The 27,957-nt window shown below is 47.8% G+C and overlaps 1 protein-coding gene across 9 annotated transcripts; it reads left to right on the top strand.

Moving 5' to 3' along the window:
- The first annotated feature begins 234 nt into the window (after positions 1-234).
- On the top strand, positions 235-25,901 carry TSKS (testis specific serine kinase substrate). 9 transcript variants are annotated; one of them, XM_082194380.1, is made up of 11 exons: positions 235-582; positions 2,290-2,527; positions 6,818-6,913; positions 10,022-10,105; positions 17,116-17,199; positions 18,520-18,845; positions 18,941-19,126; positions 20,122-20,280; positions 21,768-21,903; positions 24,304-24,428; positions 25,703-25,901. In XM_082194380.1, the coding sequence occupies exons 1-11, from the start codon at positions 386-388 to the stop codon at positions 25,875-25,877; spliced, it is 1,806 nt and encodes a 601-aa protein (XP_082050506.1). In that variant the 5' UTR covers positions 235-385; the 3' UTR covers positions 25,878-25,901. The 9 variants fall into 9 exon arrangements, with proteins under 9 accessions (XP_082050506.1, XP_082050505.1, XP_082050512.1 ...); XM_082194379.1 differs by having other exon boundaries at positions 6,815-6,913; XM_082194386.1 differs by having other exon boundaries at positions 6,815-6,913; positions 24,304-24,432.
- Positions 25,902-27,957: the final 2,056 nt, after the last annotated feature.

The raw sequence follows: 27,957 nt of genomic DNA, 5'->3' as shown, positions 1-27,957 counted from the left end.
ATACTGCTTTAAATGTATAGTGCAGATAGGGCCTTAGTTCCCTCCAGATGTTTTGGACTACCACTCCCATCGCCCCTCATGATTGGTTGTGCGGGCTGGGGCTGATGGGAGCTGAAGTCCGAAAAACTAATCGAGAGCACCAGGTTCTTCTTTCCCATGGCGACAGCACTGACATCACAGAACGTTGGCGGCACAGGGCAAAGCTAGGAAGGTGGGGTCATGTGATCATGGGCGCCACGGCAGCTGTTGTGAGGTCATGGGGAGCAGCTGGGAGGCCCCCGCCCTCCCTGGAGTGCCGGTTGGCTTGGAGGCGGTAGATGTTCCCTGTCGTGGCACAGGAAAGGAAATCCGCGCTTGAACCAGATAATCCATACCCAACCCAGGAATGGCCAACGTTGTGGTGAAGACCATCTGGCAGTCCAAGGAAATCAACGAAGCTGGAGACACATCGACAGGGACGGAGAGTCGGGCTCAGGGCAGCAAGGAGCAGCTGGGGAAGTCGAGCAGCCTGAAGGGCTTCCCCAAAAAGAAGAAAGCCGTCTCTTTCCATGGGTGGGAGCCCTGGGAAGGGAAGGGGTGGAGGTGGAGTTCAATGCACTACTGGAATCTGTTGGGAGGGATTGGAGATCAGTGGTGGAGCGCATCTCTAAGTAGGAGGTTAGTGGGGAAAACCCTTCTCCACTGGCGACTCTGCACGAGATGTGGCCAAACTACAACTCCCAGGTGCCCAAGCAAGCGTGGCCAGTGGCCAGGGATGATGGGAGTTGTATTTCAGCATCATTTAGAGGGCCAGAGCTCCCCCCACCCCTGGTGTAGACAGTCCTGGGCTAGATGGAGAAGCAGCCTTAAGGTTCCCTCCAGAAATCCATTTTATTGTGCAGACTCATGACACTTCATGCTCCTGATAGTGTATCAGTTCGGTTCCCCTTTCAACAAGCTTTGCGCCTGCAGAAGTTTCAGGGTGGCCATGCTGCTTCGTTCCCAATCAATTCATGTGCTGCAACGTCCTGCTGAAAACCTGTAATTTTTCATACCGCAAAGTATCGGCACGGTGGGGTTGTCGTGCTATAGCACAAGCGTTCCCTTCCAGACACCAATAACGCAATAAAACTTCAGAAGCTTCGCAGAACTCATAAAAGCGGAAGGGTGTGTGAATAGCCTGCTACAAATCCTCCGCTAATGTGCTTATTATTGCATCGATGACATGTTGCAGAATGACCACCCGAACCCACCTAGAGTCTAGAGAGGCCCTAAAGGCATTTCCCCACATTCCTGTCCAAGGGGTTTTGTCTACAGCTCTAGAAAGCTGGGTGGATGAGTGTGCCACACCAGAATTAGTGTGGGCTGACTCTTGATCTTTCAACAAAGATAAGATGCTAGAAATCTTCCCTTCTCTGAAAACTCAGGGACCCAGACATCCCTGCTCCAGTACCCTGTGCCCCCTGAGCCCTTCCCATGGAATCGGAGATTTCCCAGTCCCAGAAAACCTTGCTCTAGCCACTTCAGTTCTCGCTGAGCCACCTCAAGCCTGTTCCTCTGTCCTCTTTGCTCTTAGCCAGCCCACGCCTCAAGCAAGTATGGTTCTTAGAAAGGAACATCTTTAGCTGAACTGCACTGAACTGCCAGGCAAAGATGTGCTCAAGAGAGTTGTTGTCACTGAGAACCCAGGAACCCTGGTTTTGTGTCTGCCCGCCCCCTTTAACCTACCTGATGCCTTCCTCTCAAGACCTAGGATTTCTGCCTGCTTTCCTTAGGTATTAGGTTCAGAGAAGGGGTTAGAACTTGGAAACTGTAGTCTTGGGAGACCAAATTGTGACTGGCCCAGAGCATCCTTCTCTTAGAAAGTGACCCCCTTCTCTCTGACCCCTCTTACAACTGATGCCACAATAAATCTGTTAACCTCTGGGGCTCTGCGAGTCCCTTTTTGCTGCACCAGATGAACACAGGTGCTTCTCTGAGAGCCAGTGTGGTGTAGTGGTTAAGAGCGGTAGTCCTGTAATGTTTGGAACCGGGTTCGCGTCTCCACTCCTCCACATGCAGCTCCTGGGTGACCTTGGGCCAGTCACACTTCTTTGAAGTCTCTCAGCCCCACTCACTTCACAGAGTGTTTGTTGTGGGGGAGGAAGGGAAAGGAGAATGTTAGCCGCCTTGAGACTCTTTCGGGTAGTGATAAAGCGGGATATCAAATCCAAACTCTTCTTCTTCTCTGAAATCTGAAAGTGATCGCCATGGGGTATCATCTTGGCTAATGTATGTGTTTGCCTTTTTCTCCCCACACGCACACCTCAGGGTTGAGCCCACCGTGACCAATGAAAACCCCAACCTCAACTTGAAGCGTTCCTCCGCCTGTACCAACGTTTCACTCCTGAACCTAACGGACGGGGAACGCGATGACTCCACCACCACTGAGAATGAATCCACAGATGACGGGGGTCCTCCGGGAGGAGCAGGTGGCGAAAGAAGGGATACTTTGCTCCCCATCAAGTCAGCGTGGTCCGAGGATGAAGATGACACCTCCAGCCAACAGGTAAGGAGAGCATTGTTCTGTTGTGAGGGCAGCCAAGTAAACCACACTCTTCCCAAACAGAGACTCTCGCCCTTTCCAGGCCTGGTCATACATTTCAGATCCATAGCCCAGCCTGGAAAAGTTGCTCCCAAACCATACAAACCACAGAGCAAGCAGATCCCAAATCATTTTGGGGAAGTCGCCCTTTCGTTCCCTGAACTGATCCCCAGTGCCCCATAAAGGTAAAGGTAAAGGGACCCCTGACCATTAGGTCCAGTCGTGACCGACTGTGGGGTTGCGGTGCTCATATCGCTTTACTGGCCGAAGGAGCTGGTGTACAGCTTCTGGGACATGTGGCCAGCATGACTAAGTCGCTTCTGGCGAACCAGAGCAGGGAAACACCATTTACCTTCCCGCCAGAGTGGTACCTATTTATCTACTTGCACTTTGAGGTGCTTTCGAACTGCTAGGTTGACCGGAGCAAGGACCCAGCAACGGGAGCTCACTCCATCGCGGGGATTCGAACCGCCAACCTTCTGATCGTCAAGTCCTAGGCTCTGTGGTTTAACCCACAGCGCCACCCGCGTCCCTTAGTGCCCCATACATCACCCCATAAAAAGCATAACGGTTTGCACAATCCGCTAAGGAATAAAATTCAAAACACTTAATTGCACACTTATTCAAAACCCAGTGAAAACCGTTTAGTTTAATTCATTCAATGAAATTGATCGACAGCTTTTCAAAGTCTGATAGTCGTTTGCATCTCTCTGCCACCCTCTTGCCTTTCCCTGGTAATCTCACTGCCCCATAGCAGGTGGGGCGGCCCATTCTGGGAACTACTAGAGCACTGCAAATGGACGGGGGTTGGTACTGACTGAAAATTTGGGCCAAAGTTCAAGTTGCAACAACCAAGCATAGGGTGGGCTGTTTATGCATCACCCTAAAAGGGGAGGTGTGGGGGGGGCACCCCACAGACAGGCATAAAAAATTGTACGAGGTCATCTATATGCATTAGATGTGAGTTTACAAATAAGTGGCATAATTTAGATGCAATGCATCTCACCGTAGTGGGAAAAGCTGTGGGGGAGATTGTGTTGCTGCTCGATCTTGCTAGACAAGCACAGGCTGTTGACGGGCAACTTTGAGGTCCCTCTTGCTCTCCCTTTATAGAATCATAGAATTGTAGAGTTGGAAGGGACCTTGAGCATCATCTAGTCCAACCCCCTGCGATGCAGGAATATGCGGCTGTCCCATAAGGAGATCCAACCTGCAACCTTGACATTATCAGCACCATGTTCTTTGTTGTTAAACCAGACTTGGACCACACAGCCCTTCAAACAGAGGATGCCGTCCTCTCCAAAGTAGGGCACAGGGCCACCCTTGCCAGGCAAGTCCAGGTTTTTAAACCTGAGCAGAAGCTACTCTGAATAAACATCAGGCAGACGCAGAACCCTTCGCTGACGCCACTTCAGGGTGGTGTTGTTTCTGTAATGCACCTTGGTCAGAGGCTGCAGCCGGGTGCATAATGTGGAGCTTCCCCTCCTGTGGGTGTGGACTGTTGTGGGTCACATAACTCAGAGGCTGTAGATCAGGCAAAGGCAAACTCCGGCCCTCCAGATGTTCGGAACTACAGTTCCCATCATCCCTGACCACTGGTCCTGTTAGCTAGGGATGATGGGAGTTGTAGTCCCAAACATCTGGAGGGCCAGAGTTTGCCTACGCCTGTAGATTCCAGCTCCAGGCGTCAACATAGGCATCTTCTTCCAGCTATTTGGGAAATACTCCAGTGCCTTTATGTCAGGGTTGGCGTTTGGTTAGTAGTGAGCTTAAGCAACTCGGAAGTTTGGTTTAGAAGAAGAAGAAGAATAGTCTATTGGTAATGAACCTCCAGGATAAGATGGGATTCTTGTCTCTGGGCCAGATCAGAGGTGTCGGAGCAGCCACACATATTTCTGCATGCATCTGAAGCATTCACACATAAGGCGCAGGAGGGTAGCTTACATAAAAATGAGCGTGGGAGGCTGAGGGAGCTGAGTCCTTCCACCACTACCTCATTGCATTGGGCTACTTGTTTTTGTGTGCACTTTTTTACTTATATAAAAAAGCAGTTTTCTTTTCTCCCAAGCTAATTTCCAGTAGGAGAGCTGGACTTGGAGCAAAGTACTTTTCAGGCAAGGCAGTGTGGAAAGGCAGGGCTGGACAGATCTGTCCATTTTTCCACCTTAATTTGAGTTCTCTACATTTCCACATCAGTTTGCAATAATAATAATAGCCCTCGCGAAAATTCTTCAGCATTTTTAGTGCAAATTTCTCCTAATATTACATTTTTTTTTGCAAAGTAATTTTCCCCAATACAGTGCATTTTTGTATGCTATTTTTCACCAGTATAGGCATTGTGAACCGCCTTGTGATCTAGGGAGGAAGGGCGTATACGAATTTAATAAATAATAATAATTTTAATGCTCACTTTACCCTAACACGTGTATGCATTTTTTGTCCATGTAACTTGGCTGGGGAGACCTGCATTGCAAAATTCAGAAAACTTCTAATTTCAAAGGATGGCTGTTTCAGTTCGCATATTGTTTCAGAAATTTCGAATTAGGGAAGTTCGCCTTTAACTGCAAACTGAATTGAATTTATCCCACATCCTTCGGTAAGGCAAGGCAGGAGATGAGACGGGTAGCCTCTCTCTGCCAATGCAGTCCTCTGGTATTAAAAAAATAGACTCACACACATGCCCCATATGCATAGAATAACCACTTTTGGAAAGCTTGAGACACATTGGTCGAATTCAGGCAAAATGTAAAAAGCACGCCTGGCTTAATGGTGCATGAATACCCATAGAACTAAGGAAGGGCTCGGACTGGGATGTCACCCTCACTTCCTAGTAAAGGTAAAGGTAAAGGGACCCCATTAGGTCCAGTCGTGACCGACTCTGGGGTTGTGGCGCTCATCTCACTTTATTGGCTGAGGGAGCTGGCGTAAAGCTTCTGGGTCATGTGGCCAGCATGACTAAGCCACTTCTGGCGAACCAGAGCAGCACATGGAAACACCGTTTACCTTCCCGCAGGAGCGGTACCTATTTATCTACTTGCACTTTGACGTGCTTTTGAACTGCTAGGTTGACAGGAGCAGGGACCGAGCAATGGGAGCTCACCCCGTTGCGGGGATTCGAACCACCGACCTTCCAATCGGCAAACCCACAGCGCTGCCCGCATCTAGTATCAACTGATAAAATGTAGTTTAATCATAACTTCAGTGGTTACTAATTCATATATATGCAATGGTGTTATTTGGGATGTCATATATTCCTTGTAAATCTAATCAGGGCACATATTTGAAAAAAGGTTGTTGTCGCTCTTCTCTTGTGCCTTCACAGGTAAAAATGTAGCAGCTGTAGTTTTTTTTGTAATTTTTTGAAAAACCTTTGTTCCAAAAAACAAACCAACCACCCCACACTGCATTTTCCAAATTTCTGCATGTCCCGTTGTTCGTGGCATGGGGTTAGGAAAAAGTTGTCTACTCTGTTTTGGATGGAAATGTGTGCTTCTTGTGTCCGACGGCTTTGGGACTGGGTTGAACGTGGACAAGTGGTAGGTCAGAGGTGTGGCTATTGTTGACCTACCACTCCCATCCTCCCTGACCTCAGGCCATGCTGGCTGGGGCTGATGGGAATTGGAGTCCAGCAGGCTCTCTATGTTAGGGGTGTGGTCAGTCCAAACTTGCAAATTCAGGCCGTGCCGTATTCTCTCAGATGTAGGGCTGTGCTTGTGTGTGTGATTCTGAATTACCTTGCTCTGAGCAAGAACCCTGCTGCCCTTCCCCCAATTCTGCAACGGTTACCCTTAAGCATGTTTTTAAAAGCCTTGCCTTTAATATATAATTAAATGTCTGAGTGTTATTTAGCAAATTCTATGAGGATAATATTCCCTCTGGCAACTGCTTTCCCTACCTTAGATCCCTTCTCTGGCAAGGGCCGTTTCCTGGGGTCTTGCCTCTGTCACCTGGGGTTGCAAAGCTTTGGAACTGCCCCAGTCTCCTCGTTCCACTGGCTTCGCCCTGAATAACTGCCCCTCGCTTTCTCCCATTTAATTGCGACACCAGGAAATTCATCACTGTGCATGAATTATGCCCTTGCCACCTTGGGAGCATGCAGCCTCCCAGTGGTTGGTGGTGGCATCTGCCTTCAGGCGCCCACCGGCTTCGTAAAAGTCCTTGAGTTGAAATAAATGCCCAGGAAGTGTGGAGAGGTCAGGAGTTAAGCTGGACTATTCACCTGACCCACCCCCTTCTTACGCTCTCCCCCAGCAGGTAGTGAGCAATAGCGGCCTATTGCGAGCCAAGGACTCCATCACCAGCCTCAAGGAGAGGACGTCCAAGGTCAACCGCCATGTTCAGAACCTGCAGGTCTGGAGATTGTCCCCCTCCCAACGCCAGTTCCAGCCCAGGCCACACCAGCTAACACCACCCTGAGCTTGCCCTGTTCATCTCATGCAGCCATGGACCACTAGATCACTGGTTCTTTAACTTGGCTCTTTTAAGGGCTCCTTGTTCTATTTGGCTAATTTTTGAGGAGGTTTGTTTATTAGGAATGCTTTCTCTTTCATGCAAGCTCCTCTGGTGACCGCTTTCATTGCATCCCATAAGAGCGGGGTTGTTATATTGTCTACATCATTTTCCTTGAAGTAGATTTGGAGAGTTTTTGTGAGACTCTCTCTAATTTGTTTGTTTGTAGTTAGGATGGGACTGAAGGACCATGATGGGGTGTCAAGTTTCTGTGCTGACTGCATTTTGTTAGCTTCTGTCCTGTGGGAGGGGGCCCAAAAAGGCTTCTGAATTCACTATCCGCTGCTTTGCCTGTTACATGTGGTCACAGTCCACGGAGCCAAGCATTTTTATCCCTCCCCCCATAATTTTTTTGGGGGGACCCCTCTCAGTGTTCTCTACTGTCAGGGAGCAGAGGAGGCCAGGTGTAGAGCTGAGTGCAACTTCAGTGGCTGGCTGGCTCCTCCTTCTACTGTGGAAAGTAGGTTGTAATCATCATCATCATCATCATATATTTAATGTATTTTTAATCTTTGTTGGAAGCCACCTAGAGTGGCTGAGGAAACCCAGCCAGGTGGGCGGGGTACAAATAATAAATTATCATCATCATCATCACTGCGGCTCTGTCCCCTGGCTCCTCCCAAAATGTCATATCATGCATGACATCACACGCACAAGCCGGCCCCCTCAATATTGGGCGCAAGTTGGTGCCTCTGTTACAGTCCAACGAAACTCTATGCACACCCAAGGACAACAGCCCACCACTGGTGTTTCCAGTGAACTTTACACTGCAGCTGCTTGTACTGCTAAAGAGTCAAGCTGTTTTCCATTTTTATGTTTAAAGTGACTTGCCCCTTCGGCCTACGGTGTATTTTTTAATGTACTTTGGCTCTTCAGCCTTCCCCTTTACTGTTTTTGTTGGCTAAAGATACACCAGGACCACAGTTTAAGAACCAGTGAGCTAGGCGTATATATATCCACCTCAGTACCTTCATCCTTTTCACATCAGAAGCCGTTGACTTGGTAATGATGCCCCAGCCTCTTGTGATAGCAGCCTGATTTGCACGTAATACTAAACCATGGTTTGTAAAACTGTGGTTTATCAACCATGGCTTAGTGTTGTGTGTGAACCCACCTCAGTTTATTAACTGTGGTTAAAGGTAACTTGTTAACCAAGACTTGAAGCTTGTTTATAAACTTTAATTCATATTAACCATAGTTTAGCATTGTGTATAAACTCAGACATTCTCCTTAGCTACGGTTAAGGGGCTGTCAGTGCCCCCAAATTACAGAGCTGCATGTGAAGACTTGGCTTTTGTCTCCATTAATAGGGAAAGGATGTAATAAACCAAGGTTTAACTGAACGGCTGTCAGTCACCTCAGATTTAACTATGGTTTTTGAACTATGGTTAACATTAACCGTAGCTTAACATTATGTGTGAACCAGGTCTGTATGTGTGTTGAAGGGGGGTTGTGATGCCCAGCATTCTTCGAGTATCATAGGCATTAAGATGCCTTCTAAAAATCAAAATTGCTTCCCTGACATCCAAACTTGGGGGTTCTGTATCTTTAAGAATTCTGTCACAGGAATCAGTGGTGAAATTTTTTTTGGAAAAAGGTGTGGATTCTAATTTGGGTTTTTTGATAAGAACATGATTGAATTTCAATTGTTTTATGAATTTACGTGTCTTGTGTTTGCCTGTTTCATATGAGGGTGGGGAACACATGGTAGTTCTGTATTGTTTAGCCTGAAAGAATACACAAAAAATAGCAAGCTCTTCTGTCACCAGTAGAGCTTGTATATAAAGGGAAGATGGAACAGGGGTTTTCAAAATGTCTTCCCTTGCAGCCCACTTGAGAGAGCTAAAAAATAACTGAGGCACAAAACTGAATTGAAGGGGCAGAACCAGTCATAAAATGGTAGCAGTTAAGGATGGCATGTGGAATAACCAGCTGGCAGCCACTGACATTGTTTTCTATTGATGCCTAATTCTTTGGAAATGCCCCCGCACCCGAGCAATTTCCTGTGGCAAGGAGCTCCACAGTTCAGCTTTTCTCAAACAAAGTACAGGCCTTGGCTCTAGAAGTAACATGTCTCAGCCTCCCCATTTTAGGCAGAATTTGCTGACCCAGAGGCTCTATGTGGGGCAGGCAATTCATTTTATATTTTCCCTCCCCACCACCATGCCTCACCCAAGTAATTTTACTCATCTGTTGTTGTTTCTGCTCCCCCTTCTCTTCTCACACTTGCTTTGTACCTTTGCAAACCGAAGGTTCATTCCTCCTCCCTGCCCCTTTTGTGTTTCACCTCTTCCTCCTTTTATTCTATTTGTTTATTTCCCCGGCTGTTGCTCTTACTGAAAAATATCAACCTCCTCTCTGCCTTTCTAATTTCCTTCAACATTTCCTCTGGTCCTTTCCCCTCAGAGGAGCAAGGCCCTCCCGTTTTCATCTCTCCCCCTGCCCCACAGTGGCAGACGTGGGGCTTTTAAATTTGTTCGGCGCCCTGAAATCCACCTCTGTTGTAACTTCTCAGTCTCCTGAACCTCTTCAATTGGCATGCAGGGAGTTTATTTTAGCAAGCAGCAAATCTAGCGTTGGTCCAAGCAACATGGCCAGTGGGCAGGGTGGATGAGCGAGGAGGCGACTGGGTTTGTGGTGGCACTGAGTCCTGCCACCACTTGAGAAACACCGTGCTGGAGTGATTTAGGGAAGTTTTTAATATTTAAGGCTGTACTGTTTTTAACACTCGATTGGAAGTGGCTGGGAAAACTCAGCCAGATGGGCGGGGTATAAATTATTATTATTATTATTATTATTATTATTATTATTATTATTATTATTTGGCCACAAAGCTGCTGGAAAGGGAGAGAGGTGGGGGCTGTTTCTTTGCAGGGACAAGGCCACCTCTTGCACCTCGAGAACACCCTCTCCGCCTTCTCAGCCGTTCCCCTTCTGCTCTGTGTGCAGAGTGAGTGCACAGTGCTGTGCGAAAACCTGGAGCGGCGCAGGCAGGAGGCTGAGGACCTGGAAGAGTACTGCACCCACCTCAAGGTGAGGGATGTGTTAGCCGGCTCAAGACATAGAATCATCATAGACTTGTAGAGTTGGAAGTGACAGAAAAAATAGGGGTGGTTGGCTTTTGCTGCCCAACTCCCCAAGGAACTGAGCCCCCTAAGTCCATGATCCGTCAGAGGTGAATGGATGGAGGCAGGATCCGGTCAGCGGTGGGGCTAGCCACTCGGGCACCCGGAGTGGCTCACAAGCCGTGCACCCGGGGGCAGGGCGATTGCCCAGGGGGTCGATTGGTGCAGTGGCGATCCGCCGGGGGGGGGGGCACGGGGCGATCCTCCGAGGGGGCCGATCTGGCTGGGGGGGGATTTTGTCACACACCCCTCAGGGATGACACCCGGGGCGTGCCGCCCCCACCTGTGCCCCTGCATCCAGTGAAGGCAAGGCAGATCTTTATTTTTCTGTTGCAACAGCGTTCCCTCCCCTCCTGGCAAGGAGGCAAGAGAGACCCCAAACCACAAAGAAACATCATTTTTTAAGGGTTTGCATTTTTGCATGGAGAAGGACAGTTCCCTCTACCAACAGTCAGAAATTACATCACCCATAAGGTGGGGTTGCTGTGGCTCAGGCAGGCCAAGGTGTGATATCCATGAGGATTTAGCAAGTTTGACATAGTTCCGGACACAGTTTACACAAAACATTAGCATTTGGTAAGGATGCCCATCAGACATCCTTCAATGCAGAGCATCTGGGCAAACAATGACAATTAATATACAAAGGGGGTTCATAGATATAGGAGAGGAATTCCTTCAGGAACTTCCCCTGATTGCTATCTGCCTACCTGTTCTCAGGCAAGGGGGATTAAGGAGGCAGAGGAAATATTTAGAGTCTTTAGGAGAGCTAAGATGGCTTTTGGGTTGCTCGCCTGTACTATTTTAGACATGTAGTTTATATACTTATGTATGTGTGTTTACCTTGTGCAATTATCAACATTTATTCTGTATTTAAGACCTTAGAATTCCTGTAACAGAAGGGACCTCGTCTCGGGGTTAGTGGGTGGGAAGCATCTGTGCCCGGCAAACCCAAGCAACCATTTCTGCTCAAAAGCAGAGAGATCTTTACTAAGAAAGGCTGAACAAAGAACATGAAAAGAGACACCAAAGGTCTGCCTAGTCCAGCATTTTGCTTCTCAAAGTGGCATATGCTTCTCAAATGCTTCTCATACCACAAACTGGTATGGAAGACAACAGTCCTTTCCAACTGTTGCTCCCACAACAGCCGGAATTTTGGGAATACACTGCCTCTGAACAATGCCACTGACTTACCAATTTGCTGTGAATTTGTCTACTTCCCTTTTAAAGCTGTTGAAGCCAGTGCCTGTTGCCACACCATGTGGCAGTGAGTTCCATATAATAATTATGCACTGCAGTCTGTCTTGAACCTCCTGCTGATCAGATTCATTGGAGGTCCCCAAATTTTAGGGGTCTGCGTCTATTTTTTCTACACCACACCTAATTTTTACAAAGCCCTATCACATCTGTACTTAGGATCTAACGACGTTCATGTTATGTACTGAAGTTCTCACCTTGGGCCAGCAGGGGGATACTGTAGATAGTTTTCACTCAGGTCCACATATGCAAATAAGGAATTGAAAGTGACGTTCAGTGATTGGATAGTGACGTTCAGTGATTGGATACTTACAGAAAGTTGTTACTGTTGCGTTGTAGTGGAGCTGTATATAAGCAGGCTGGCTGAACCCTGCAGTTCAATTCTGTTTTGGGTCAGTGAATAAACAAGAGCTGTTTGAAGAATCACTGTGTTGCCTGATATGTTCACCCACAACTTAACAGTTCACCAATCTTATATGTGCCCCCAAAACGTTGGCTTTCTCTTGCATAGAAATGTGCTTCGACCTTTTGAATTGTTTTAGGCTGCAATTCCGTGAATGTTTATCAATGGCAACCATTGGGCTAGAGTTCTATGAGGATTACAGAAAGAGGGAGGAGGTCAGACTGTGCCCTGGCCAAAGGCCTGGTGGAACTGCTCTGTCTTGCAGGCCCTGCGGAAAGATGTCAAGTCCCACAGGGCCCTGGTCTCTTGTGACCGACCTTTCCACCAGATCGGGGCCACGGCCAAAAAAGCCCTGGCTCTGGTTGAGGCCAGCCTAACCTCCCTGCGGGCCTGGATCACCAATATGTTTTTTATTTGAGGACCATAAGGTCCTCTGTGGGACATACCAGGAGAGGCGGTCCTGTGGGTATGAGGGTCCTAGGCTGTATAGGGCTTTAAAGGTTAAAACCAGCACCTTAAACCTGATCCTGTACTCCACTGGGAGCCAATGCAACCGGTATAGCACCGGGTGAATGTGATCCTGCGGTGAAGACCCCGTAAGGAGTCTCGCCGCAGCATTCTGCACCCGCTGGAGTTTCTGGGTCAGTCTCAAGTGCAGCCCCACGTAGAGCGAGTTAAAACCCGCCTTGCAAGATCATAGTTTACTTAACAAGGAAATAAAGACAGGCATTGGTAAACGGCGGCTAAAGCGCTTTGATTTTGCCTTCCATTAGAATTTTCAAATGAAGCTGGAAAATGATGCTTTCTCACGGCATAGTCAAGGGGCAGCTGTCCCCGCCCCATCAAGTAAAACAACAGAAATACTGAACTAACTGACCAATCCCATCGGTTCTTCCCCGCTCCCCAAAGTCCTGCACCCCCTAACAAAAATCCTGGCTACGCCCATGTGCTCTTTGCTTTTGCCATGCATTTAGCAAGATGGTCTGAAAGAATGTAAATATGGAAGTAACATTCCTGTTTTATTCCAATTGGTGGGGACTTGTAAGTTGAGGATGGGGGGTGCGCGCGCGTATGGACTTAATTCTTTTGGCTCTGCCGAATCGGCAAGGATTACACAAATAGCTAGATTTCAGAATGACATCCTCTGAATGAGTTGGCGGGAGAGCCTCAAGGCAGTTTGTGTTTGTTTCCATGGCAACAGGAGTACTGCCAGAGGCCCAGGACAAATGGAAAAATCCCCTTCTTTTAATGCAGATTTTCAGGGGAATCAACAAGCTGCTAACAAAACAAAACAAAACAAAACAAACTAACATGGAGTAGATATTAATGGGTACCATTCATTCAAACTATTTAAAAAAATAATTAGTGGGATAATTATGGTTAATAATCACATTTTTATTATATCGTAATGTATTCCGCTTTGTTATTGTAATGCCATTTCACTGCACTTTCTTGTGCTCTGTGCTACTTCTTGTATTTTAATTGGTATTATTCTAGATGACTCTAAATAAGAACATACGGAGATGGAGTGATATTGAGTGAATTATTGGGTGTGGCCAGGTTTTTTAATAGTCTGTGTGTGGATGTTCAATGTGGGTGTGATAAAAATCAGCGCCAAGGCAGTTCCTGCCCTCAGGCTCCCAATCTAAATTCTAAAGAGACAGGACACTTGAGGAAAAGCGAAGAGGAGGGAGGAGGGAAAAGCAAACTCAAGCACAGTTTCTTACAAGTCATAAATCTTATAGGCTAGTCCATGAGGGCAAATAGGGCAGTGCCCCATCGCCTCATAGGTACCCTTTTGCAGGTGCACATAATATCCACACTGCATCTGTAAAAATTTGGTCATTCAGCATGGATGGCAGGACCTACACTTCGGAACTACCTGGGTATTGCTATCAGACAGGAACCTTCACTGTATTGTTTTTGGTGCTTGCTGAATACATTCTTGTTTAGACAAGCCTACTCAGATGTTTCAAAAAGTTTGTACGAGTATTCATTTGTTTTGGTCTACTTTATTGTGGTTTTAACTTTCTGTATGTTTTAAATTATGGTTGTAATTTATTTTTAATGCCACGTTCGTTGTTCCCTATTTTTTTGTATACTGCTTTGAGTCCCCTCCCCTACAATCAAGCGGTATATAAATTTTATGAAATCAATAACATAAACAAACCTCAGGTAGCCTTCAGGCCAGCGTTTAAAATTCACCAGGTGCCAGGCAATTTTGCACCTGGCTATTAGCCACATGGGGACGCGGGTGGCGCTGTGGTCTAAACCACTGAGCCTAGGGCTTGCCAATCGGAAGGTCCCCGCGACGGGGTGAGCTCCCATTGCTTGGTCCCAGCTTCTGCCAACCTAGCAGTTCAAAAGCACATCAAAGTGCAAGTAGATAAATAGGTACTGCTCCTGCGGGAAGGTAAACGGCGTTTCCGTGTGCTGCTCTGGTTCGCCAGAGGTGGCTTAGTCAGTAAAGCGAGATGAGCACCGCAACCCCAGAGTCGTTCATGACTGGACTTAAGTATCAGGGGTCCTTTACCTTTTCTTTTTATCAGCCACTTGCGACCAGGTGAAGATACCCAGGCACCAGGATGGCGCCTGAAATCTCCACCATCTGGGTATGTCTGCCTGGGCATCCTTGGATATTGACAGTTTTCCTACACGCATCCTGTAAAATTCTATCCATGACATTTTAGCAGCACAGTCAGAATGAATTTCAGGAACCGAAAAGTTGTATTGTGAGAAATATGACTTTTCAGCCATCTGGCCCCAAAATGGCAACTAGACATTCCGTTTTGGTGACTCTAACCCTGGTTTAAGGAGCCATCTGGCCCCTAGCTTATACAGTGGTACTTTGGTTCTCAAACGCCTTGGTGCTCAAACAACTTGGAACCCAAACACTGCAAAGCCGGAAGTAAGTGTTCCAGTTTGCGAACTACTTTCGGAAGCAGAACATGCTCTATTTTTAGTGTTATGCTTCTGTTTTGAGTGCCACACTTCCGTTTTGAGTGTTACACTGAGGTCTGTCTGTTTTTGCTATTTGTTTTGCGTTTTTGTTTTTGCGGCTCACTTTTTTTTGGTGACTGTGTGGAACCCAGTTCAGCTACTGGTCTCGTTAGGTAGTAAAATCCATGTTAAATTGCTGTTTTAGGGGTTGTTTTTAAAAGTCTGGAACGGATTCATCCATTTTGCATTACAGTGGTACCTCGGGTTAAGTACTTAATTTGTTCCAGAGGTCCGTTCTTAACCTGAAACTGTTCTTAACCTGAAGCACCACTTTAGCTAATGGGGCCTCCTGCTGCTGCCGCGCCGCCAGAGCACGATTTCTGTTCTCATCCTGAAGCAAAGTTCTTAACCTGAAGCACTATTTCTGATTTAGCGGAGTGTGTAACCTGAAGCGTATGTAACCTGAAGCGTATGTAACCCAAGGTACCACTGTACTTTCCATGGGAAAGCACGCTTTGGTTTTGGAACGCTTTGGTTTTGGAACGGACTTCCGGAACGGATTAAGTTTGAGAACCAAGGTACCACTGTATACCTGAGTTTCTAACACTGCTTCAGGCAGCCCATGCCCTGCCGGCCTGCTTACTTACAACCAGTTTAAGAAATGGCACCTCCTTTCAGCTTCTTCCTCCTTAGTCTGAGTGTTGCCCTTGCAAAACTCAGCAGCGAAGAAGAGGATTTGCTATGCCTGCCTCCACTTACTCTCAATTGACACCAGCCGCCAGAGTTTTGAAGTCAGAGATATAGTTCCTTCTATGCAGAAGAGCAGCAACTTGTTGATGATATCAATGGCATTCTGGCTTTCTGGCTCTTGATGAAGACCAGCTCCTCTCCAGCAACAAAGGAGGTGATAGGTGATACTGTCCAGGCCAGGAGAACAGGGTAGCTCCTACCACACAAATCTTCCCTCAGATATCTGGCTTGAAAGCAGTTGATTTGATTGTCTGCGTCATCCAGACCAGTTGTTTTGGATAAATGGTGCACAGATTGATTGAATTATTGTTCTCTTTGTATAACGTGCTGGGTTTTTTTTTTAATGCAGACTTAGCTAGATAAAATGCGTAGGTTTCGTAATTATTAGTATATACGGTTTACGAATTAGTTGATTCCGTTTTCTTGATATACACAGTATTGATGTACAGTAAGCCCACAATTTATACACACTTAGCTTGCATGCATTCAGCGTGGCAAATAAAAAATAAAAATAAATAAAAAGGGGGTGGAAAGTGGTGTGTGCCCGGGAAAAGATACTTCTGCAGTCCCATCCACCATTGAACCCAATGTGTTTTGACTATACTGTGGTACCTCGGGTTAAGTACTTAATTCATTCCGGAGGTCCGTACTTAACCTGAAACTGTTCTTAACCTGGAGCACCACTTTAGCTAATGGGGCCTCCCGCTGCCGCCGCGCCGCTGGAGCAGGATTTCTGTTCTCATCCTGAAGCAAAGTTCTTAACTTGAAGCACTATTTCTGCGTTAGCGGAGTCTGTAACCTGAAGTGTCTGTAACCTGAAGTGTATGTAACCCGAGGTACCACTGTATAGTGGTACCTCGGGTTACAGACGCTTCAGGTTAATTCATTCTGGAGGTCCGTTGTTAACCTGAAACCGTTCTTAACCTGAGATACCACTTTAGCTAATGGGGCCTCCCGCTGACGCCGCGCCACCCGCCCACGATTTCTGTTCTCATCCTGGGGCAAAGTTCTTAACCCAAGGTACTACTTCTGGGTTAGCAGAGTCTGTAACCCAAAGTGTTTGTAACCCGAGGTGTTTGTAACCCGAGGTACCACTGTAAATAAGTCAGAAATTAGATCAGGGGCTGTCAACCGGGTTCCTACTGCCCACTAGTGGGCGTTTCAGGATTCTAGGTGGGCGGTAGGGGGTTCTACAGCACAAGCTTAATCCTCCTTCCGTCGAGCACTGATGGGCAGTAAGGAAATTTTACCAAGAAAGATGCGTTAGTGAGCAGTATGTATAAAAAGGTTTACTACCCCTGAATTAAAGGGACGTGGGTGGTGCTGTGGGTTAAACCACAGAGCCTAGAACTTGTCAATCAGAAGGTCAGCAGTTCGAATCCCCACGACGGGGTAAGCTCCCATTGCTCGGTCCCTGCTCCTGCCAACTAGCAGTTCAAAAGCACATCAAAGTGCAAGTAGATAAATAGGAACCTTATTCTCCGCACTCAATGAAGAACCATGTTAACTCACTCTGTTCCCTTTCCTGTTAGTGAGCTAGTGTTTGAATCTCTTGCGATCTTCTCCCCTAGGAGAGCTGCCGGAAGGTCTCAAAATCAGTAGAGGATGCTGAAATCAAAACCAATGTGCTCAAGAAGAACTCGGTGCTGCTGGAGGTGAGGGGGATGCCAGGAGGTCCTAGAATAAACTGAGGACAAGGCTGCAGTTTTGCATGCCAGGCTCATAAAAATTGCCTATATGTGTGCCACAGGGCCAGCAGGAAGATCAGGTCATTCACAGGTCAGAAAGGGAGACTCGAGGCTAACATGCAATTAATTTCTTTAGTTAAGGGGGGAAATACAAGGAAGCTCATAAAGGCAAAACCCCCTAATGAAGAAGTTGCTTGAGGCCCTTTTCTATGTCCCAGAGAGTTTTGGAGGGTGGCAACAAGAGAACAGGCCTTTTTTGTGGTGGCTCCCCGACTGGAATGCTCTCCCCAAAGAGGCTTGCCTGGCGCCATCATTTCATGTCTTTAGGTACTTAGGCAAAAACATTCCTCTTTACCCAGGCCTATGGCTAATGGCCTGTGAAAGGGTGGGGGGGTGGAGTGGGGGAGGATAACTATTTTTTTTATTAGGCTGTCTGTCAATATGCTTTTTATTATTATTTTATTATGCATTTATCACTGGCGTTCTGTGATGTGTTTTTAATGTTGTACAGTACACCATCCTGGGATCTTTTGCCAAAGGGTAGTATATAAATTGAATTATTATTATTATTATTATTATTATTATTATTATTATTATTATTCATTAGGGTTGCCATATTTCAAAAAATGAAAATCTGGACACAAAAGTTTTTGAGTGTGTGTGTGTGTGTGTGTGTGTGCGTGTTTGTTTTTTAGCCAAAGTTGTTGAGGGTTTTTTTTGCCCGAAGTGGTTGAGCATTTTTTTGCAAAAAAAAATATTCCGGACATTCAGCGATTTCAGCCCAGACTCTGCTTAAGAGGGCCAAATACTGGCTACGTCCAGGAAATTCTGGACGTATGGCAACCATATTACACATGAATTTTATTTACTTGCAAACTAACAAATGAATAGATAGATAATTTATTACGGTCAGAGACCAGCTTATAAAACACACTTGGGGGTACAATCCCAGAAGGGGAACAAACATTTAAAACAATGTACAACAATAAATTAAAAATTTATAAATGCGATATGCATATAGACACTTGAACTTTAAGATAAGCTACCGCAGAGAGATGACCCAGAGTCACCCATGGAACTGAGTTTGGGGATTTTCTTAATGAACTTTTTTGGGTGGGGGGATGGTCTGCACCTAAAGATCTCTACACAGAATCCGGCGACCATCCAGGTCATCTTATGATCTTTGCCTAACAGGAAAAGGTCAAATTTTAAATAAATGAATAAATGAACCAAGCAACAAACGAGCATCATTTTCCTCCCTGTTCCCCAAACGTGGCCTCCATTTAGGAGAAGCTGCGTTTCTTGCAGCGGCAGGTGCAAGCAGAGGACCTCGGTCGGCAGGAGCGAGAGTGGCAGGAGCTGGAGCAGCGAATGGCATCGGGGGTCTCCAAGCAGCTCCTCGACTTGGTGGGCAGCGCATCAGCCTCGCCCCTGAGAGCCCCCAGCCTGGAGGAGGGTGACCTGCAGCGGGCCACTGCCGCCATCCTGGCGTCCATCAACAGCCTGCGAGGGGCGCTGGAGAGCGGGCAGCCACGAGCAGGGCCGGGGGACGAGGGGGGCGCCGACGGAAAGCTAAACACAGCCGCCACCTTGGCATGTGTGGAAGAGATCAGGTATCGAGCGGGAGCGGGGAAGGTGGCTCCTCGTTCGAGAGAGCCCATCCTGCCTCCCAACACGGCTATCTTTTCCCTCGTTTCCCACGTTTTAGGAAATGCGTGCTGGAGCTATCCGGGAGGTCTCAGCGGGATGGGCTGACCCAAAAGGAGGTGCTGCGGTTGCTGGCCCAGCTGGGAGTGCGCTTGGAGGGGGTGCTTCCCCAGTGGGAGAGGACGCACCTGGAACACGGCCAGGCGCTCAGGATGCTGCGAGAGGAGCTGGATGAGGTCTCTGCCACGTACGTGTCTTTCCCGAACCAAATCTGGGCCCCTTTTCTCAAAGGACCTCTGGCACATGGGACAAAAGGTGGCCCTCCGAGGTTCTCTCTCTGACCCTCACGACTCTCCCTGGGCTAGGATCCCACTCTCATTGGACCCCACTCCTCGTTAGCCCTTCCGAAGTCCTTTGGCCAGCTAAGAAGTGCCTTTGAGTTGTTGGTAATGCCCAAATGGAGACGGGAACGAGCAAGTAGCCGTCTACATGCTGTTTCTGCGGCTGGAATGTTGCCTCATGTACCAAGGCGACCATTACTCCACCCACTAGGGCAGGAGTATGCAACCTAAGGATTGTGTGACTACAGAAATGGAAAAAAGCCCCCCATCCAATCAATGACTGTCATCAGTCATTTTTGTCATCTACAATACTGCCTTATTTATTTTATAGTACAAGTACATTGATTATTGCTTTCATTTTATGGATCAATGGTCTTGTTAGATAGTAAAATTCATGTAAAATTGCTATTTTAGGGGTTGTTTTTCATCGTCTAGAATGGATTAATCCATTTTCCATTACTTTCTTTTTTTCCCTTTTTTTAAGAATTTTTTTTTATTTTCAATGCAGAATCATAACAAAAATTACAAACATTGAATCCAAAATAATACTGTACAAACAAAAATCCCCGGAACATATAGAGAAAAAAAACAGAAAAGGAAAAGGGGAAAAAACAAACAAACAAAGGAAACAAAACTAAACATCTACAGAAAAAAACCATATCATTACGTACATAAACACAAATTGACTTCCTTCCTTTGTTCTAAGACCTCAAAAAATTTACTCTTACTGTATTGTTGTGTCTATTTCCATTACTTTCTATGGGAAAGCATGCCTTGGTTTAAGAACGCTTTGGTTTAAGAGCGGACTTCCGGAACGGATTAAGTTTGTAAACCGAGGTACCACTGTAGTTGAGTTTACAGCAGCTGCCTTTTCCCCCCTTCCCCTTTCTTCCTGTGCCAGGGCTAAGCGGACGTCTGTGTCTCTCACCCAGCTCCGCGCTGACCTGGATGGCCTGTGGCAAGTGAAGTCTCTCATGGAGGATGTGTCAAGGCATCTCTCAGCACTCAAGCCCCTGGAGACACCCGACAGGCACCCTGCTAGCTGTGCCAGATGTTCCAGGTGCCAGCTTCAGAGACACACAAGGGTGGATGGGGGATCAGGATGGGGGAATGTAAGCCGAGCTAGGAGCAAGGATGCCGAACCCGGGATAAGTGCAGGCAGGAGGCTGGGTACAACGCATTGGTGGAAGGGCTCCAAGACCGTTCATCAGCCTTTCTCAACCTGTGGGTCCCCAGATGTTGTTGAACTACAACTCCCATCACCCCTAGCTAGCAAGGCCAGAGCTCAGGGATGATGGGAGTTGTAGTCCAACAACATCTGGGGACCCACAGGTTGAGAACCGCTGGTTCAAATGATATAGCGGTGGCAGACTCTCGCCATTTAGAAATCCCTGCACAAGCATGCTATACGTTGGAGCAGCGTAACGGCAGGGTCACAAACGCACTCAATATCACAAGATCACTGGATATTCACAGAAGAGAAGGGGGCAATATAGTACACAAGCATGCAGGCTGTTGCTCATGTTAGAATTGGCTGCCACCAGAGCTTCAGAGCAGTCTTGGCAGTTTCCTGCAAAATCAGGTGTTAAGATTTGGATACTTACTTCCGTTTCTTCACAAAAATAATGAACCAACAAACCTCCAGTCTTCCTGGTATGGGTATGTATGTTTGGAAGTATTAAGAAGAGACCAAACCACTGTGCCTTAAGCGGCTGATTATTTTCCTGGTCTGTGCTTCTAGAGACAGGAAGAGCTTTGCTACATCAGACCAGTGGACCGCCCAGTCCTGCAGCCACAATGCAGTGGCTAAACAGATGCCAGGGGGAAGCCTGCAAGCTGGACCGCAGTGCAACAGCACTCTCCCCATTTGCTGTTCCCAGCAATAATAATAAAAAATTATTATTATTATTATTATTATTATTATTATTATTATTATTATACCCCGCCCATCTGGCTGGGTTTCCCCAGCCACTCTGGGCGGCTTCCAGCAGAGATTAAAAATACATTAAAACATCAATCATTAAAAACTTCCCTAAACAGGGTTGCGACTGATATCCAAAGGCAGTCTATAGCCACCACGACCAGTAGATTGCCTTATCCTCCCTAAGTGGGCCTGTACCCATTTAGTCAGCCTGGATAGCTCAGTGGGCTACAGCATGGTGCTGATAACGCCAAGGTTGCAGGTTCGATCCCCCCATATGGGACATCAGCATATTCCTGCATCGCAGGGCGATGGGCTATAGACGATCCTCAGGGTCCCTTCCAACTCTACGATTCTATGAGTCCATAACTGGTTTTCAGAAGCGTTGAAACCTCCAGCAGTTGAGGCAGATCACAGCCATCTTGGCTGGCAGATGTCAATAGGCACCACCATGCAGTTTGTCTTAACCACCTTTTAAAGCCATCTAGATCTGTGGCCATGACTGCCTTTTTTTTAACCTAAGCAGGCTAAGATCCTTCAGGGAGTGCAGGATAGGAGAAGGGAAGGGGCTCCTGATCTCTTGTCCTTGCGTGAACCCTGCTCCATCTTTTCTCCCCTGGCCACAGCTACAGCTTTGTGAACACGGACACACTGAGACAGATGGTCGAGCATGCCATGGCGCCCGTCCTGGAAGAGCTGAAGCAGAGGGCGGTCCCCCCGGGCCCATGCCCCAGCTGCCAGCGCTTGCAGAAGAAGATAATGGTACCGTGATCCCTCTGCACCCCCCACCCCACCCCCAATAAAAAGATTCCAGAGTGCAGCCTCGCTGGAGCATTCTTCTGCCCTGGGGCCAGATAAGATGGCCCTGGACCTCCAGAGATCTGGGCTCAGGTAGATCCCTCCCCCCTCGGTGGTGGGCTCACTCCCCAGAAAGCTGCCTTACATACGAGCCTAGTATTGTCAACTCTGGCGGACAGCAGCTCTCCCAGGTCTCTGGGCAAAAAGGTCTTCTCCCCATCCTGATTTACCTGGGATGCCCTGAACTAACAAGAGCTCGCGATTGAACCCAGGGCCACCTGCCTGTGAAAAAGGCAACCTTCCACAGGGCTGGGCCTGCTCTCGTAGCCTGTAGGGCTACTGCTTTTCCTGTAGCCACTTACTGGGCGACTGCCTCCTCTGCTGCAAAGCTCTCTTTCTCATTTTTCTCTGGTTTCCATAGAAATAATAGTGGCCTTACATTGTACAAAAAGGAGGATATTCATTCTAGCAGGGGAAAGGGGTGGGAATTAAAACAAAGGAAAAGTATTGACCTCTCACCCCTTAAAATTCCAGGGTTTGGGGTGTGTGAGATGAATTTACATTTATATTTTGGAAATGTTTCATTCCCTGGCCATATACCCTTCTTTCTGTGTGCAAACTTCAGGTTTTCTGGAAAGCAAAACTGAGATCTCTTTATAGAAGGGTGTGCTTGTGTATGTATACTCTCAGCAGTTGCACCTAGAGTGCTCTTCTGGAAGTTGAATAATGGGTGCCTGAAACAAAGAGAAATGTAGCTCTGCCCTCTGTAGTTTTGGACTATAACTCCCATCATCCCCAGCCAGCCTAAGGGAGAGAGCATTTTTGTTTCCCCTCCAGCAACAGGTGTCAAGCCAGTGAAATTGACAAGCGCTGGTGGCACAGCCATAGGGCAAGGGGCTGGCTAGCCTGTTGCCTTCTGGATGATTCTGAGCTACTGTCTCCCTTCATCCTCGGCCACTGGCTGCGCTGGATGAAGCCAATGGGGACTTGTACCTTTTTGTGCAATTGCTGAAGGGTCACAGGCCGGCCACCCCCTGCCTGTAGGACTTGAATTGGGGAGGTGCTAAATTCTCCCTCAGCCTTGACAATCAGAAAGTGGCATTTAGCAGCTCAACTTTCCAGCCAGGGATCTTTTACAAGGTGGCTGCAAGCATCAAACAAATGCATCGAGGCTGCAGCCTGATTCTTACTTACCTGGGAGGAAGCCCTACTGGGACTTCACAGTGGACCTGTATAGCAAGGGGTGCCATTGGGTACCTATGGGAGCAGTCGGTATAAAAATCTTAAAACAATTTTTACAGTGGGGGGGGGTGAATTGAGGGGCCTTTAAAAAAGCCTCTGATATCACAGTGGGAGATGCATAGGAGCAATAAAAAGGAAGTGGTTTTTAAAATAAAAAAAATAGAATGCAAGGGTTTTTTGGGGGGTGAAGAGGTGGGATGGGGGTAGTTCTTAGGTGGCCACCAAAATCTATTTGGGGGCATCTGTCACCTGTGAGTTTGCCACCTGTTTTAAAGAACAGCATTTCGTTTTAGCCCTTATTAGTGCCTTTTGGAGTTCCCAACCCCCCAAGCACAGCTTTTTCACATTGCTCCTTTTCGGCTGCAGCACATTACCCCGGCTGCACTGGAGATGGAGGCCTCTGTGGTTGCCATGGGTGTCTCTCGCCCATGCTGCTAGCCCCCTTGAAGTAAGCAGACCCACACAGCCTTCCTTAAAATAACCTGAGCCACACGCTCGGTGCTCAACACAAGCAGGTATCTGCCCCGGGAGGCGGCGCCTGGGCTCACATTCTCAGCAGCACATACCTGGCTGCTGAAAAAACCAATACGGGACATGCAAAATGTCTTTTCCAGTAACTACCAAACTTACTTCTGCCCCTCGCTTATGGCCGAATGAGACAGGTGGCAGAGCTTGCTAGACCAGCAGCCCCTAGCTGTAGCTGGCAGCCTAGTTGGTATCTTTTGATACCAAATTATCTTGGTCGGCAACCTTTTGACATATCAGCTGCTACCTTGCAGTATCTTCTGGCCCTGTGCACCTGGTTTTCTCATCCTCAGCTGGCATCCCATTGCTTTAGGATCATGCACAGCCACCAGGGGGTGCCGGAGAAACATGAGAGGCTCAGTAAACTTCCTACTGAAATACCTCTGCCTGGACCCCTGTCCTATCACCATCTCCTAACAGCCAAAGCATAGCTTGCCAAATCGACAGCCGTAGTTGGTGGTGACTGCCGGCAGCCCTAAATTGCTGGCTTGCCTCTATCCTGGTTGGGTGATGGCTCTGTAGTCCTTCCTTCTCTCTCTCTCTCTCTCTCTCTCTCTCTTTTACCCCCCTCCAATTGTTCTGGTCGCTGGGAGGCAGGATCTGGAACACACGGCTGTGGACACTCGCGCCCGAGCAACTGCCCTGAGTTCGAATGTACGCCTGGCCCAGGATGATGCCCTGAGAGCCAAGAACTATCTGGAGCGGGCCAAGATCGCCACGGAGTGAGTAAGCAAGGGGGGAAGCTCTACAGACGGTGCCTGCTCTGCCTTGCACATTCTACAGGCCCATGGAACTCCCTGATCCTGGAGCCAAACCCTTGCAAAATTCCACCTCCACCATGATGAAGGTGTCTCAGCCCAGTATTCCTGAGGGAGCATCTCCAGCCCCATTGTTCGGTCTGGACACTGAGGTCCAGCTCCAAGGGCGGTTCCCTCACTGCGAGAAGCGAGGTTACAGGGAACGAGGTAGAGGGCCTTCTCGGTGGTGGTGCCCACCCTGTGGAACGCCCTCCCATCAGATGTCAAGGAAATAAACAACTAACTTATTTTCAGAAGACATCTGAAGGCAGCCCTGTTTAGGGAAGTTTTTAATGTCTGATGTTTTATCATGTTTTTAATATTCTGTTGGGAGCTGCCCAGAGTGGCTGGGGAGATAGGCGGGGTATAAATAATAAATTATCATCATCATCATCATCATCATCATCATCCAATGGTAAATGCATTAATTAGGGCTATCAACTGATTGAAGACATTTTAACCGACTAACCAAATGAGTTTTACTTAATGATAAATTAAATCTGCATGCAGGTAAACCTAACTTGGGTGGTGGTTGTTTAAGATAATGCTTAGCTTTCCACATAGGACACACCCACTCAAAATTTAAAACGCGCAGATGCTCGCACAGAATCCTGGGAGCTGTCGTTTACTTCTCACAGGGCGATGGTTCCCAGCACTGTTCACAATTACAGTTCCCAGGATTCCTTGGGGTCGAGTGCTTTCAATGTGTGGGACGCTCTCTCTCCCATTCTGCTCTTCCCATCAGCTGAGTTGGGAAAGCGAAACCACAGAGTGGCCGCCTGAGTCAGCGCTTGCGGTTCGTTCTCACCAAAGAAACCACCGCTGGGATACTGAAAAGCAAACCTCGACTTCGGGCTGTGGTTTGTTTAGAAATAAAAACAAGCCACAAGTGCCGGTTCGGATGTGATGGTAAAAGCCAGCCACTCTGCGGTTTGTTTCGCTGCTCAGCTAAGGGAAGGGCTGAGCAGGAGAGTTCAGGCTCCCTGCACCAGTGCACAGCAAAACTCATGCATGGTTGTGGTTAAATGACAGGCTCAACTGATGGGGCAGGAGGGACCCAAATAGCTCATGATGGGGTGCTGGTTAGTAAGGCTGCCTGTCAGCCGGGATCTGGTGGGGGGACAGACACAGAATGGCAGGTTGTGGGTCTATAACCCTAATAAGCAGCCATCTCTCATGCTTCTCCTCCTTTCTTGCAGGGATAAAGCCACTGCCTTGGATTACCTCCAGAACAAGCTGAGTTCCCTCCACTCGCAGCTGTCCCTGGTCTCCCAGGAGGGAGGGCCCCAGTCCCCAGCAGCCTCCACCACTTCCTCTGTAAGCCTCGCCAAGCGGAACTCCTGCCCGTCCGAATTAAACCGTGACCCCCAATAAAAGAGAGATGGCTGTGACTTAAAAGCCGTCTATCTTGTCTGTTTGGAAGCCAGGGAGCAGCTCCAGGGAAGAACCAGAGAGGGGGCCTCTTTTGTATTTCCTCCACTGCTGAGTCTGGAGGGGGCCAGCCGAGGAACTGGCTGTAAAATTTACGGGTGGAATTCAGTGCGTCTTTATGATTTGATCATTTGCTGTCAAGCATAAGCCTTTCCACTTTCCAAGACAGAGTGCTCTCCCATCTTTTCCTCCTGCTGGCTTTCTGGGGGTTCTCCCACCCACCCACTCCCAGCATGAATTTGGGGGAGACACAAGAGTTGCAGGGTGGTGGAAGCCCCATGGCACCATTGGGATGGGGTTAGTTGAATCTGACCCTATGTGCTGGGTGCATACAGTTTTATTCCAGCAGACCACAGCTCAATGTGGGAGGCGGGAGGCAAGGGGATGGATGGATAGCAAGGGAAGCTGTGGGGAGGTGTAGATGTACGGAGCGAGATCAGAGAAGCTGCAGGTGATGGTTGCATGCTTTAATCTTCCTCTGCTTGCGGCTCCCCTGCTCCAAATCCCCAGCAGCTTTTGCCCTGTGCCTCATTTTCCAACACAGGGAGCATGCATTTTAAACCCTGCCAGGGGGTCCAGTTGCGGGCAAATGTGGAGTGGTGAATAACTTAACACTCATTGCTTCTCCCTGTCTAATTTGCTCCCTCTGGGAGTGGCTTTTCCTCTTCGAAAAAGAGCACAGCCTGCAATTGCCATCTTTCTCGCAATAAGCCTCTGAATTTCCTACAGTATGCAGTTTGCTCCATTCACAGTGTCTGGGGAAGGAGTCGAAACGCGGACCTGTTTTCCTTTGCTTGATATACCTGGCAGAGAGACCCAGCTCTGCACCTGAGCTGTCAAGCAAACATGAGAACCGTCACACACGCGGTGATGGCAGTCGAGCCGGCAGGAAGCCAGCAGGTCCCTCTGCAGGAATGGCTTTCCCTACCATTGCCTCCTTTGAAGGCAGCAGGCCACCTTTTTGAAAGCTGGCTTGGCACATGTGAACCAAGTACAGTTTCACTTGAATGTTAAGAGACCTGAAGGATGTGTTTTGCTATGAACTTGTGTTCTCAGAAGACGCGGCAGTGTGGTGAGGTCCAGTGCAGGCACTTCTCCTGGCAGCTGCAACGGATAGTAAACCTGGGCATTTGGGCACATACGAAGCAGCTGTGTCTAGTTCCGAACACCCAACACACTCATACTTCCAACCTGCTTTGTGCTGTAATTGCACAAAGGCAAGCACTGCTTCTAAATACCCTTCACTGCCCATGATGGCAGCCTGGAAGAACCCAGAATTCCCAAAATTCAGGCAGGTATATAAAGCACACACCACTTTAATTAGCCCATGGCTTCCCCACAAAGAGTCCTGGGAACTGTAGTTTGCTAAGAGTGCTGAGCGTTGTTCGGAGACCCCTGTACTTGGAAAGATACACTTCTCAGAGCTCCCTGGGAAGAGGGATCGATTGTAAAAGCACTCTGGGAATTGCAGCTCTTTGAGGAGCATTGGGGTCTTCGTTAATAACTCTCAGCACCCTTAACAAACTACAGTGGTACCTCGAGTTAAGAACTTAATTCGCTCTGGAGGTCCGTTCTTAACCTGAAACTGTTCTTCACCTGAAGCACCACTTTAACTAATGGGGCCTCCCGCTGCCGCCATGCAATTTCTGTTCTCAGCCTGAAGCAAAGTTCTTAACCCGAGGTAATATTTCCAGGTTAGCGGAGTCTGTAACCTGAAGCGTCTGTAACCTGAGGTACCATTGTACAGTTCCCAGGATTCTATGTGGGGAAGTCATGGCTGCTTAAAGCAGCGAAATAGAACCTCAGACTCTTCTCACTGAATCACAGCCCTCCATCTTATGCTCTTCTACTGTAATAAAAGGAACAGGACCCTCACTTCCCCACCCCATCCTCCCTTATCTTAGGCACTAACATTCCATCTCACATATTGCAACATCCAGACCTTGCATTGAAAACAGGCCTTTGGCTTGAAACTAAGCCTGAATTGCAAAACAGAACGGAATGGTGAGCAGCGTTCTCTTGC

This window comes from Podarcis vaucheri, assembly GCF_965113315.1.
Source record: "Podarcis vaucheri genome assembly, chromosome: 13".
NCBI classification, from domain to species: domain Eukaryota; kingdom Metazoa; phylum Chordata; class Lepidosauria; order Squamata; family Lacertidae; genus Podarcis; species Podarcis vaucheri.
The sequence above is the reverse complement of the archived record's forward strand: the minus strand, read 5'-3'. Positions and strand labels throughout refer to the sequence as shown.